At 42.1% G+C, this 12,239-nt stretch overlaps 1 protein-coding gene across 1 annotated transcript in view; it reads right to left on the bottom strand.

Annotated features, from left to right (window-relative positions):
- Positions 1 to 7: 7 nt before the first annotated feature.
- Positions 8 to 12,239, bottom strand: part of COG5 (component of oligomeric golgi complex 5) — a 167,404-nt gene continuing 155,172 nt past the window's right edge. The window contains exons 19-22 of the mRNA XM_071733913.1: positions 11,270 to 11,346; positions 10,651 to 10,777; positions 10,009 to 10,088; positions 8 to 691 (exon numbers count right to left, since the gene is read on the bottom strand). Of these exons, the coding sequence (XP_071590014.1) occupies positions 577 to 691; positions 10,009 to 10,088; positions 10,651 to 10,777; positions 11,270 to 11,346 (399 nt within the window). The 3' untranslated portion in view covers positions 8 to 576. The remainder of the gene's footprint in view (positions 692 to 10,008; positions 10,089 to 10,650; positions 10,778 to 11,269; positions 11,347 to 12,239) is intronic.

Here is a 12,239-nt window from a genome sequence, read left to right as displayed (position 1 = left end):
GTCAGGATTGGATAATCAATGTTCTTTATTACAGTTTAAGCAAAAAGAGAGTTGAAATCAATATAAATTATTTCCAAGTGAACAGCAGCGCAGGAGAGAATCATTTGTTATTTGTAAATATTTTTCCATGTGTTAAAATTAATGATTTTTAGATAGAAACTGATGAGTCTAGCAATTAAAAGGTACATTTTTTCAGATTAAGGCTAAAACATATTCAGCTGTTTAAACTTGTAGGAAAAGAGCTACTGCCTTATTAGAGATACTCAGCAATTACACTAATTTTATACCTTTCTAAATTCAAAAGGTGTGCTAAAGAATTATTTGGTTTTATTAGGTGTAGAATTATAGCACTTAAAAATGTACTCTTTCCTTTATAATACTTGTTTATAAATAAGTTCTTATAATGAGAACATAAAGCAAGGAGACGTTTCACAAATGAAGAAGGTAAATGCATTTCACTCTAAAGCTTATGCATTTGGGAATAATTTACATGAAACATAAGAATATATGTGGCACCAAAGACCCATGGCTGTGTTACTGTCTGTTCCCCATTTTGAGTGAGTTGTCCAAATCTGTTCATGGAAGGGTTGACATTGCTTTCTGCAGCAGCTGAACCATTATGGGATAAACTGGTGCAAACTCCTTCCCCTCTCTTGTTCTTACTGATTGAACATACGCCTCCAGTGCACCGCTTAAAAAAAAAAAAAAAAAAAGGAAGAAAAAAGTAGCTAAATCAATTAGCATATAGGTACTGTACATTCAGAATCTTCAGCTTAAATTCATTGACTTCTTCCCTACTACAGAACTTTCCTCAGATAATCTTACGTGTCTCTGGAAGGAAGTGGGAAAGAAACACCTTACAAAGCTCTACATATTTGTTTCATGATCTTTCTCTCCCTTCTTGCATGTTTTGAGGAGCGAACAAGTTAACATTTAACCAACCATCAGCAGCACGTTGCAGATGGCTTGAAATGACAGCGCTGACGCACAGACTCAGGCACATTGCTGTGCTGTAACCTTTAGAAACAGAAAGGAGAGACTCCAGCTGCTGCAGACACCAGGAGTACAACTTACAGAATGAAAACTGGGGCAGGGGTGGAAGAGCTGAGATGCCTTAGGGTGATTTCCTGGTTAAGTCTTTTGAACTGCCACTGCCCTTGGGGGAATGCAGGGCTCACCCACAAGAGTCCACGTGCTTGTTTGTGCCTCTGCCGTGGGCTCTCTTACACATTGTTGTAGGATGTTTCACATAGCTGGAGTCTTTCTTGAGTTACACAGATACAGGCAACTCAAAGCCTAAAAGGGGCAACTGTCATTATGTTACTTGTCTGTATGCAACTCACTTAGCTTCCTTTACAATGCAGGGCCACCTTTATCCAACAATTGTAGTAAATACTATTGTTGTTGAATGACAGCACAGCCATAGCGGATCTGTATTCACATATTTACAACGTATCTATAAAAGACTTCTTAAGGGCTGCTTTGTTCATTTTTTTACTTCATACTTCATTAATTGGGCCGAGATAGTTTTGTCATACTTAAATATGGCTTCTAATTGAACTGGTTTTCTGGGAAGGTACTTGAGAGCCTAGCAAACCTGAATTAGGACATGGTCGGAGGACACGGGGTCATAATTCAGTTTGTTGCCTGCCACTAAAGCAAGGGCTCTGACCATCCAAACAAAAACTAAAACCCACCCATGTCAGAGTGCTGCTGGGAATCTCTACCAGAATTCATTTTTTAATAAGGGGGAGATGTTTCTGAGCCCAGAAACTTGTACTGGGTTTGTTGGAGAGGCAAGTCTGAGCTTTAGCTTCCAAGAAGCCAATGACAGCCCAGGCCCATGTGCTGGTCCTGGGGCTGCATCCGGTCCTGCCAGCACTGCTCATCCCCCTCAGAGCCAGGCACTGATCTTGAGAACTCAAGTTGCTACTGGAGTCTGGTGAGTGGAATGTGCAGCTGCTGAGCAGGGGATGGCAATGACCCAGCCCAGCCATGAGGTGGCACCACCATCCAGCACAGTTCTGATTCCCCCAGCAGGGCAGGTGGACTTCAGGCTCCCCTTTTGCTGAAACCCAGAGCACGTTGTCTAGGACTGAGGTGATGCAATAGGAGGATGTACTGGATTACTGGAGAGAGCTGAGATATTCCAGAAGAATAAAGTGACCGAGGAAAAAAAAAAAATCTCTCATATTGGCGGGGATGCACATTAAAGAGCTCTTCAATTTTGATAACTTCCTAGTGAGTTACAGCTGAGTGGTCCACACCAGGTACCAGCACACTCTGAAGAGTCACTTGGCATTTTTTGCACATCAACAAACAGCAGGATAAAAATTATTCCTGATACAGTCAAGAAGGCAGGGAAATGATACTTATTTTTTCTAGCCAAAATAAAGCTGACTTTTTGCACCTGGCCAGCTGCCTGAAAACCTTCAGCCTGCTCTTCCTGATGGTCTCTGGGGAGCTGCACAGCATCTTCAGGGAAAGTGGCAACAACCAAAAAACTACATCCTGCAGCAAGCAAGTGCTTTGGGTGCACCTGACCTCTCAGCAAAGGCCATCTGCATGCTGGACTGCAGAGAGGTCAGACACATCTCCACGTAAGTTTTGAATCCCAGGATTTAAAAAGAAAAAGTCTGGGGGAAAGGGGCAGCAAGTGAGTATGCTTTTTAGATAAACACTGCTTCTGGCAATGAGAGGCAGAGCATGTGATGAGCAGACTGAGATGAGGCAGGGGAGGCTCAGTGATCCCATCAAGATGAAGAAAATGCTTCACAATGGTCAGATGAATCTCACATTTCCACTCAGGTCAGCACTCAAGTACCCTGGTCTGCAGCAATAATTAAACATTCTAGATGTTACCTTTTAAAAGGATAGTCCCTGGTATTAAAAAAAGCAGTGGAGAAACTTCTGTGATTATTTTTCTTACTGTAGCAGTAGCTGAATCTCCCACTCACTAGTGTCCCTGTTTTTTCCACCATACACTCCCTAAAGTTTGTTGGGCCCAAATAGTTCTTAAAAGCCACCAAAAGCTGAAAATAGAAAAAAAAAAAATATTGACCTACTTAACTTCGAAAGCTCTTGACGTCTCTTGGTGAAGTTGTGGGTTGGAGCCATTAAGCCAGATGGTAACACTCTATCCCTTTCTGACTTTATCTGCTTGCTTTGAAAGAGCCCTTGAAAAAGATGACAGAGATAACCAGATCCCTTCAGATGAAAGGGAGAAGCTTTGCCCTAAAAGCAGCACCCAAAACCATTCAGTCTGAGCCCTTGATAATCCTTAGCCAGACTGTTACTCTGATCAGATCAAAGAGGGAATGAGACTTAGGCTACACTAAGTGCCAAACACCAATATTGGAGGCCTGCTGTCACACCTTCCAGCAGCTTTTATCTTTTTTTTTTCCCTCCTGACTGCAAAGAATCTGTTTCATCTGGCAAAACCAACTCCATCAGTGGCAGCTGCTGTCCTATTACAACCCAAAAAGCAGCTAAAAGGAACCTGGCCAATTGTTCTGTGGCCTCAGAACTGCCCAGACCCCTTTCCTTTCCAGCAGAGACCACCTGAGAAGCTGATCTTTGTCAGCTTTCTTCTGCTGTGCTTGCTGTTTTACTGTGGCTTTGCCCACACAGTTTTAAAAAGATTACTTCATCAGTAATAAAACGTGAATTCTTAGGCATTTTTTCTAAAATGGACCTTGTATAGTGTTCCATAAAACAATGGAACTACAGCTTTTTCTAGAATATAGATGCAGTCCCTGCTTTCCAAGGTCCCAAGTTTGCATCTCCAATAGAAGTATTGAAACACTCTGAAGCTGAATATTAAAATGCAATTCATAAACAATAACTTGACCTGAAACACTTAAAACAAAAGCTTGGTTCTTCTCAGACAGTAAAAGAGTTTTTCTAATGACAAAATATGGGACAAAGGTGTGGAAGACACCAACTTTCAGGCTCCCTCAAGCTGTCAGCCTTCAAATTGAGGTTATTACGCAAATACCACATCTCCCCTGTAACACTGTAACTGCAACAACAACTGACAGGAACTGCATGAACGAGAATGAGCAAGATATGGGGAAACATCTACCACCAGAGGACATGGGCACCTCCAGAATAGAACCATCCCAGAGAAATACCTGCTTCACCTGCTCATCATGGCTGAGCAGCAGTCAGCATCCCACGCGGGCTGGTGAAAGAAAGCAGCTGGAGGGGTCTCACACGGAGTGAGAGGATGAAAAGCTGCAGCAGCTGCTGCAGGCTGGGAGCCAAGAGGCAGCCACAGTCACCTGGAGCTCCATATCCCCCCTGGTGACCATGAAACAGCTCAGTCATGGTCGAGCCCCGAGCAGCTCAGGGAACTCTCCTCTATGTTGCTGCCCATGGTAACAACATGATGGTGACAGGCTGGGAAGCCTGTCCATCCCACTAGGAACAGCATTCCCAGTAACAAAGGGCACAGGTAGTAAAATGGCAGAAACCATGGATCCAGGGAAAAAGGATCTTTGGACCCAGAGAATAGCAGTGAGGGTGCTTCAGAGTGCAAGGGAGGAATGGGCTGACAGAGGTAACTGAAAAGCACCAATGGCCCTAAAGCAGATGTGATTCCAGAAGTACACGTGGGATGGGAATGTTGTTTCTCTGAGGACAGTTACCAAGTCTTAAGGGTGGGATTTTGGGACTGTGACATACAGAAACACAGTGCAGGAAGCTGCTTCCAGCAAAGAGAGAGATGGGTGCTGCTGCTGCATGCAGCCAAGGCTCAGCCCAGGCTGGCTCTCCTGGCTCTGGCTGGGGCCAAACCCCCACACCTGCTCAGCTGGGTAACAACACCTGACACTGAAGTTGCCAAGATGCCTACATGACTGTACCTGGTTTTGGGAGATACAGGAGTTTAGTAGCAATGTAAACAATAAAATACATATTTTTCTGATGACTTTTGCATAAACTTCACTGATCCTAGCTAAAACGAGCTCCTGGAAACTATGCTGGCAGTACTGAACTCAGTTCAGATGCACCATTTTACCATTAAAATCTTGTCTTAAAGAAAAGGTGGGCTTGCTCCTGTAGAGGACACTGTAAAAACACCAGTGCACAAGCAGTAATGGAAAAATAAATGGCATCCTGGGTGAAAGCAGTATTGTCAAGTCTCCAGCACAGAAGAGATCACAGCTGTTGTCACATAAAAAGATGTGATTTATAGTTGCATTGCCGATGTTTAAGAAGATGTTAGAAACCTTGTTTATGTAATACACAAAACATACTCTTGAAAGGATTAGACTAAATAATGCCCTAAATTCAGTATCTTCCAGTCTAATAAAGGACATAAAACCTGTTCAGCAATCTGTTTCTATTTAAAAAGACAAGCTATGGTATACATTACAAATATTGTTTGTAAGAGAGAGCTATGGAAGGAGGGTTGGTGGGACATTCTGCATATATTAATACTTCATTAAAAATGCCATAAGAAATAAGAAAAAAAAAATATCTAAGTTTAAGATGCCCTCCCACATAAGGAAAAGGATTCTAAAGCATTTATTAAATTACTTCACTTGCTTGAGCAAAAACATGAGTGTTCTTGAAAATCAGGGCAAGCTGATTATATAAGATCCAGATCATTCTTTTTTAAAATGATATTTCAACACATGAAGATTTATATCTACAGCTAAAAGAAAAAAAAAAGTGTATGATTTTGACTGTGACTCTTCAAGGGATCTGAATCATTACCAGTTAGAATTACTGTAATTATACTAGTGCTTCCCTCCTGAGTTCTGACTGGGTCAAATGGAGCCTGTTTTAAATTTTAAGCTTTGGAAAAGGTGGGGATCATCTTTCTGTTCAGTAGCAGAGCAGTGCCCTGTGCACTCAGGTCACAACCAATTAGCCAGGCAGCTGGAGGACAGCAGGGCCAGACTTCTCTTTAGTACTGTGTTAAAGGTCTGTTTGCTCTGTAAACTTCAGGTCAAAGAGGAAAATTGAAAATATGCTGTGTAAGATCACATCTGTCTGACACCACATCTATTTAACGGAGTGCTATAAAAGTTACTGTAAAACTGAACAGTAAAATGTTCAACAGCATCATCTGTAGGACAGGAGATCAGCAAGAGACATCCCTGGTTTATTCCAGATTGCATAATAAAGAGATTACAGGAATTGGGCACTGACAGACAAGTGTGAGGGGCACAGAGGGTTTATATGAATGGTCTGGGCTGGCCAGGGGGGGGCTCGGAGGTGCAGGAGCCTCCAGCCATGCTCTGGGGCTGCTGCTTGCTTGGTTTGAGGCCCAGCTGGTTCTGCTGCTTGCAGCAAAGCTGTCATGCTGCTGCACTGAGATGGAAACTAATGCACAGATGGGGTTTTGGTGGTGGTCCCCAAGCTGGCATTTGTCCCTGCCCCTGGCAGGTTCATGGGCAGAGCTGCTCTCCAGCTCAGGGCATCAGCTTGCTACGAAAGCAAACTCTTCAGTGGGCCTGGCTTTCAACTCTGCTCCATACTGGAATGGTAAAGGTGAGAATTGGGCAAGATCTTGAGCAGATGAAGTGTCCTTGAGGCTGGCTCAGATCCTGCCATGCCTAACAAGTCTCGTTTATGGAAAAAAGACTGAGTTTTCAAACTTAATTGAAAAAGAAAATGAAGAAAAGTGTCCTGGCTGTGTAAAGGAAGGCTCCTTTCACCACAACCCCTGCTCTGGGAGGATGCCCACAGCAGGGTCCTCTCACCTGAACACTGAGTCCTGCAGGGCAGCTGCTGGCCTGACAGAACCACCCTGTCCCAGCCCACGCTCCCCTCACCCAGCAGAGACAGGGGGCTGCCAGGACACAGCACAACTGACCCGGTTTAGGTTCCTGCTTCAGGATGAGATGAATCATCCTCAGTAGCACCTGTTCCTTGCTGTTGACTATAGAGGGAGTTGAGCTAATACGTGTCTGCCCAGGTAAAACTGCCCTCACTTCCTTCATGCTGAATACAAGCAGAAAGAAATGCACAAAAATGCTCAGAATGCTACTACTAATTTGTAGCGTTAGCACCCGGTTGCATATGAAGCCTCTAAGATCTGTAGAGTGGAATAAGCACTGCAATTAGCTCTAATATGAAGCAGTAAGGATTTTGATAACACAAGTAAATTAATATCTAAGCAGCAGGTCCCTAGAGTAATTGCACAGTCATTACAAAGGGAGGTTGCAGAAAATTACCATTTGCAAGGTTGCAGCATGTGTAAAGACAATTTCCTGATGCGAACCAGTGCAGAGATGTGAAGGCTCAAAACATCCAAGGTTCAATTAGCACAGCTGCACAGCTACTGGTGGAAAAACTTTGAAGAGGGTGATAGAGAAAAGACTCCAAACAAGTGAGCAAGACACCTGTAGTTCAAATTCATTGAACCTAACTACGCTATGTTCGTATAAGACATGTGAAGAGCAGGCTCAGAAATCTTCCAATAGAGTATTAAAGAAAATAAAAGTGAAACATGGTCATACCAGTGACTGATGTTTCCTTGCCTGCCTTATGCACAGACAACCAGCCTTGTAAGAAATTACTGACTAGAAATGAGAGAAGGTAGAAAGGTGAGTGCATCCAGCAGTGCCTGCAGAGGTTACCTGTCCCATCCCATCCCGTTCCCCCCTCACCGTGCTCAAGCACTGCTCAGCCTCCCCCCAGCTCAGCTCCCAGGCAGGCAGTGCTGCACCAGCTGCCAACCCAACCTCTGGGGGAAGTCTGCCTGACAAGTCCTCTGTATTTAACCCACGTGGCTCAGCAGAGCTGCATGAGTTGTGCCTGCAAGCGGTGGGCCTGGGGATGGATGGAGAAGCAGTCAAGCATGGGCAGTGACAAACAGCCTTGCTCTGGCATACCAAGAGTAAGGAAGAGCCCCTGAAGCACCAACAGAGGCTCTTAGGAAGGGCAGCTCTTCAAATCTGCCTTCTCCATGCTCTGGGAGAACAGATGCCTGACCATTCCAAGCACTCCACAGTGCAAAGCAAAAGGACCACAGTCTCACTGGAAATTCTCAAGCAATAACCTTGCCAAGTGACAGACCTTGCAGCTGCATATTCTTGAGGTTACAAAGTTAAAATATTTTAATCCTGGTAACTCATGCAAAATGAATAAAGGAGTCAATGAAAGGACTGAAGTTAAAAGCTCAAGTATACCACCTATGCTACTTGGTCTAATGGATGACACTGCCTAAAAGCCACATCCCAAGGTTTGTCCTTTAATACCTCCATGGTCAGAGCAATTTATCAGTGCCTGAACATGACCACCAGCAAGACCATTAACTGAATCAGTCTGGATTAAATTTCATTGCTAATGAAGAAAAAAGGTGTTGTAGTTTAAGGATGGCATTTTCAAATTTGTGTAAAAGGATTGAGGAGAACACAATCCCATCAGTTCTCCAATGATTTGCATTCTTGGCTTTCTCTAACATATCTGAAATTCAGTATTGTCAGTTTTGCCAGTACTATCAGAACAGAAATTACAATCAAAATATTCTAAACTAAGTTACATATACAGCTGTATTAGCTCTCTACCTATTATCCTATCCATTCCACTGTAAATCAAGGTGTCATGGCTTGAGATTTATGAAAACCTAGTTTTGTAGCCAAACCAGACTATCAACATGTGTGGTATTCTAAAAATACTCTTTTAATACACATGTGAAGAGACATTGCTTGCATTTAATATTTTGGAAATAAATCCTACTAACATCTACTGGTGATCAACTTTTTTTGTTTGTTTTTGGTGTTAATTGGCCTGATCACTACACCAGAGTGCATGGTGCTATCAGCTGCAAGAACTGTAAATATTTACAGCAGACTCCTCTTGGCTGCTTTAAAAGTGCAGCCAGATAATGGTTGATTTTCTCAAGCACAACCACTGCTGGCTGGAAGGTAAAAGTCAGCTTCTATGATTTCAGCAAAAGCTGGCAGCATCCACATGTTAAATGACAGAGTCATCTCCCAAGCCAGATGGAGCCCAGTGCAGTTATGTGTGATGACCTTTCCCATGCCACTGGAGTGGGGTGACACTAAGGTCAGGGTGGGACACCAAGAAGATGGCTCGGAGAGTTAGGGCATTGGAAGCCAAATTATCATCTGAGCCTTAAATCCTGAGGATCCTCTGGCTGGCTCTGTCATACTCATACAACACAACTGTTCTCTCTAACATACTTTAATCTGCTTGTTTTGAAAAGCAAGACTCTTCATAACTTCTAACATTTTAAGATGCAAAATAGTATTTAGCTATAAAGCCATCTACTCAATGAAGATTAAAAAAAATCTGATGCAATTATCACTTCTAAAGATCTCAGGCTGATTTCCTGAAGAATAATATTGAAAGGGTGTAACAAGGGTCTTCCATTTTTTAATTTCTACCAACATTTTAAATTCCTGCCTAGTTTAAGCTGGAAGAGGGTACATTTAGGTTAGAAATTATTTCCTGTGAGGATGGTAAGACACCAGAACAGGTTGCCCAGGGAAATTATGGATGCCCCCTCCCTGGAAGTGTTCAAGGCCAGGTTGGATGGGGCTCTAAGCAATCTGGTCTAGTGGTAGGTGTCCTTGCCTATACAGGGGGGTTGGAACTGGATAATCTTTAACGTCCCTTCCAACCTAAAACATTCTATGATTTTTATTGCTTAAGCTTCCAAAACTTTTCTTTCTTGTTACAGAATGCCAGACAGCTGCAGCCTTTACTTTCCAACAGCTGAGAGAGGCAGTTTTGTTAAAAGATAGTATTTGTTTAAACCATCACTATGCATGGTTTCCTTCTTTTGCAAGTGATCATGTGCTCCCTCCAAAGGCACTGGAGGGTTTGGGTACAGGCCAGGAGTAAGGAATTTTGCAGTTTATGTATTCTCCCACTTTGCAACTCATCCCATGAGTGAAGAGAGGGTAATGGTATTTATGACATATCTTCTATAGCACGTTTTTTAACTTTTAAAGACTAGCCCTGGTGTGCAAATAAGGTACTGCTCCATAACCATAAATGTAGATAAGAAAGAAGCACAATTTTTACCGTATGAGAGCAAGTCTGTCTTTTTCAGATGGATGATCATCAAGCCACTGGGAGTAGCGGGCAATGGACCACTCAGCCCTCTGATACACAGAAACACAAAACCCACCAATTACACATAAATGTGAAAAAGGAAACACACACACACACCAACTTAAGAATCAAAGATTAGATAAATGAAAGCCACATGAGGCTCTCTAATACTGCAGTGATGCAGAATGAGTTAAGGAAACAGAGGCAATTAACAGAAACAGCCCAATAGGTTATTTGGGAGCTTAGAGGTCACACCCTACATTAGACATTTGCCCAGTTCTGAGAGGAGTTTGAGATCTGTATTTCCTGCATTTTACATGAGCAGGATTCAGGTAATGTGCGGTCTGGGATAAGACCTGAAATTGCATCTGTGAGATGACAGAATATTAAAGAATTCAGACCCTATTTAAAATCAGGTTATCATCTTCCTACTGTTAATTATTCAAAAAATGAAGTCAATGACCATAATACCTTTGCTACAATAAAACCAAAACCCAACAAATTATATGAAGTATGAGCTTGAATTCTTTTAAACTAAAATTATGAGGGTGAACTACAATGTTTATTTCTCCTTAGGACATCTCAAAAGAAAAGACAGGTTGATCTTATTACCTGGAAGGGTGATTTTAACTCTGGTGGTGCTCTTGTAAATAAGAATTGAAGAATAATGCTGAATGGAATAACCTCCCCCAGAGCTGGGCTACTGGCAATATGCTCACTGGTCTGGAACAGCAGCGGTCTGGAAAAGAAGTATATACTTGTGAAAGGAAGCGAAATCTTATGCATTAATAAAATGCCTGTTTGATGGTAATACTGTGTTAGCTTTGAATAATCTAATTTTTTTCCACTAATCTGCATCTTCGGTTTTGAACACAGGTCCAGTTGGTAAGAATTTACAGAAGTTGCCTGTTGCAATTAAGTAACACAGGACTGTAAATTCTGTATTTCAGTGAAAACACTTAAGGTAGCTATAGAACTCACTGTCATACAGAAGTTGCACTGAAAGCAACTCAAAAAGGTACAATTTGGCCAACATTTGCATAACAAAGATTGTTAAATTATAGTTATATTCTGCATAAAATTTAAAAGAACTTTAATCTATTTCTAATTTGCAGGTGGGTGCTGCCAAAAAACCTGTCAGTTTCAGCAGAATTAACATAAGGTAATACATCAGTTTTGAACTGCAGTTTGGTCATACTGATAACTGCCAGCTCCTGCCACTGCAACTCACCTGAATGACCTCAGCTGTCTGTAAGATTTTCCTAGGTCAGAGACTCGTCGACACAGTGGTGCTACAGCTAGCTCCATCTATAAAAAAAAATAAAAATCATTTTAATTGGAATTAAGACTGTCCCAAAATACAAAACTCTGTATTGAAGTAGCTCATATTTAAGAAATAATCCAAACTTACAGAAAACTTTCCTTTCATACTGCATTGCCTGAGACAAGACTTTTGCCTTGCTCTTGGCAACACAGTAAGCATCCTGTGAAAAATGATAGTGATAGTCTGTGGTTAAGAACAGAAGGGATCTTGTGAGCTTTCTGAGCAGGTTTATTCTGTCAGTGTAGAATTTCCTGATGAAGCACTTACGTTAATACCTTAAAAATCCGACTGCAGCCTGGGAAGAAAGCAAATCTAGGCAGGTCTCTGCAATTCACTTCTAAAACAGTAAAAATGCATGCCCATTTCAACTGGGCTCCCTTTCCTTTGGCAAGGACAATGTTAAAGTGATTCCATCTCAAACATTCAGACCCAAACTGCGGGGCACAAAACCTACACAGATAAGACAGAAGGCAGCTGGGACCTGTTGCCACAGGGTCATATGGAACCACAGGCAAAGGAGCATCAGTAAGAGCATTATTTTCATACTTATTTTCATACTGAGTTACAGCAGCCATCTTTAAAAACAAATAATCTGTAAACACTTGTTGTTTTGTAACCACTGGAGTTCCCCTGCCTTTTTGAACAAGAGCCAGGCTTCACTTGGGTTTTACATCACTCATGTGAGAGCAAACTCTGTCACAGGCTCTTTATTAACAGTGAGGAAGCAGAAGTGAAAAAGAACAATTTTACTTACGGATCCACAATGAACACTGAACATCACATGGCAAAATATCAGTTAATAGACACACTAATAGAAGTGCCATCATCCAGAAAACCCCACAGGTAAAGTAATTTTGGCCAGATATGGAGTAAGTCC

Source organism: Heliangelus exortis, chromosome 1, assembly GCF_036169615.1.
Source record: "Heliangelus exortis chromosome 1, bHelExo1.hap1, whole genome shotgun sequence".
Classification (NCBI taxonomy): Eukaryota; Metazoa; Chordata; class Aves; order Apodiformes; family Trochilidae; genus Heliangelus; species Heliangelus exortis.
The sequence above is the reverse complement of the archived record's forward strand: the minus strand, read 5'-3'. Positions and strand labels throughout refer to the sequence as shown.